Source organism: Priapulus caudatus, unplaced genomic scaffold (genome assembly GCF_000485595.1).
Source record: "Priapulus caudatus unplaced genomic scaffold, Priapulus_caudatus-5.0.1 Scaffold109, whole genome shotgun sequence".
NCBI classification, from domain to species: Eukaryota; Metazoa; Priapulida; class Priapulimorpha; order Priapulimorphida; family Priapulidae; genus Priapulus; species Priapulus caudatus.
The window spans coordinates 513,427-515,637 of NW_014577170.1; the positions used below are offsets into that span (position 1 = coordinate 513,427).

The window sequence follows — 2,211 nt, forward strand, 5'->3', positions numbered from 1 at the left end:
CTGATAGGTATTACTGAGTATTAGTATTACTTTACTATAATTAGTATACTAAATATAAATATTGAGTCACAGTCTATCACAAACTGGTATAATCAAGTATTATCAAAATGCCAAAATAAATAATATTCTGAATAATTTTCTAAAACGTTTACACGTGTGAACGTAGCTAGCCAATTAATGTTTGTTGACACGGAAATACTGCGTCGTGTCTGGTGATGGTCACTCAGTCACTGTACCCCAGTGGCAAAATCAAACACGGAAATAGGTTCAGAAGACATGTGATATACCTTTGGGTACGTGTGAAGAGGATACGTGGTATCACACGCACTATTGCACGGATCAAGACTTCCAAACACTCTATCAAATGTATCAGAAAATGCACAATGTGTACATATGTACAACACGAATATCATAAGTAAATATTTCGACGCCATCTTGCCTAATGTTGTTTGTGTTTCTCAGTCTTTTATGTTTCGTTTAACACTATTCTTATTATACTATTCTTTTAGTAGTTATTGTTATGTACTATTGCAGTAATTTTTCTTTAACTTTATTGAGGTTATTCTACTTTGAAATTTGTAAATTAGTACGTTGTAAACAAATTTGCTATCGTCATCATCGCTGTAGATGAATAAGTGGAAGAGGGCAGAAAAATAAGAGTAGAGATTATAGAGAAGGTCAAAGAAGTATAGTTTATTGATAAAGTAAAATAAAAAAGCAGTAAAAAAGCATTGAAGAAAGTGTGCGATTAATATGAAGCTTTTGGTAACTTGTGTCGTTACGAGTAATGACCAGTATAGTTGCAGATATTATGGCGCGATGGCGCCACTGGTTTGTTATTAGTGCCGAAAGTTGTAGAATTTGGTAGAATTTTTGCGTTTATTTCCAAGAAATATAACCTTCGTCAGTTAACCTAAGGACCTCATAAAGGTTAGTCATCAAAGCCCACTGGACTATATCGAAGGCGGGGGAGGATTATAATTCCAAGGATTATAACCTTCAGGCTTCATGAGTTAACCTAAAAGTAAAACTAAAAGTAAGATTAGTGGTCGACGTAAAACTAAGTAAAACTAAAACGTAAAAGTAAAAGCCCAAGGCCAAGGCAAGAGACTATTTTGGAAACGGAGAGAGAGAGAGAGAGACAACATTGATCAAATGGACGGGTCAGTACTGCATTTCGCAGTAGGAAAAGCTTAAATTATCCGGAAAGACAGCACGTGTGAGTCGCCCAGTAGGCAGTACTACTTAGTAGTAATACTAATAGTACTACTACTACTACTACTAGTACTAGTACTACTACGGACAAAAATATGTCAAGTGTCGTGTTGCAGATAGTGCGGCTCCGCTAGACGCCAAACCTCTCGTTTCAATTCACGCGCCGAACAATCGAACGCTCGAATCAAGATGAGCGACGACGCCATGCCACCAGAGGGCGCCGGCAGTGACCACGCGATGCCGTCAGACGGCGACGGCGACGACGCGATGCTGTCAGAGGGCGCCGGCGGCGGCGACTCCGACTTCGAAGACTACCTCCTCGTCGACCCGGCCGTGAAGCAGGTCCTCGGCCACGAGCTGTACGTCGCCACGTCGCACGGCGACGCCGACCGCGTGTGGCGCCTCCTAGCGGACGGCGCCGATCCCGAGTACGGCTACGACCCTGCGGGGTCGGGTCGCTCCGCACTCGAGGAGGCGTGTCGCCGCGGCGACCACTCGATCGCCGAGTCGCTGCTCGCGGCGAATGCCGACCCCGTCTCGGCGGTCCACGAAGTCGGCGTCTCGCGAGACCTCCGCCTCGCGAAGCTGCTCATCCAGCACGGTGCCGATCCGGACCGCTGCCTGCGCTGCGCCGTCGGTCACGGACGCCTCGCCGACGCGATCGTCGAGACGCGAGACCTCGCGGGAGTCGACCCCGCCTCGCTGCTGCGGCATGGTACAGACGCCGCGGCGGCGACGCCCTGCTCGCCGACCCCGGGTCCGGAACCACGAACCGCTCGATGACGCGCGTCTCGGCTGCGCGGCTCTCCACGGGTGCCGGCGCGGGCGGGTCGAGGTCGTTGCGTTCTTGCTCCTCGCCGATTTGTCGGCGTCGACGTCGACGCGCGCGAACGACGACGGGCCAGACCGCCCTGCAAATTCTCGCGGTACGCCGACGGCGCCCCGCGCGGCGGCCGGGGAACATCTGCGCTGTCGCTTGCGGCGCTGCTGCCAGCG

The 2,211-nt window shown here is 49.6% G+C and overlaps 1 protein-coding gene across 1 annotated transcript in view; it reads right to left on the reverse strand.

Annotated features, from left to right (window-relative positions):
- The window catches only part of LOC106805311 (transmembrane protein 59-like), a 14,334-nt gene extending 13,866 nt beyond the window's left edge, over window positions 1-468 (reverse strand). The window contains exon 1 of the mRNA XM_014806853.1: window positions 288-468. Coding sequence (XP_014662339.1) covers window positions 288-434 — 147 coding nt within the window. The 5' untranslated portion in view covers window positions 435-468. The remainder of the gene's footprint in view (window positions 1-287) is intronic.
- Between the last annotated feature and the right edge of the window lie 1,743 nt (window positions 469-2,211).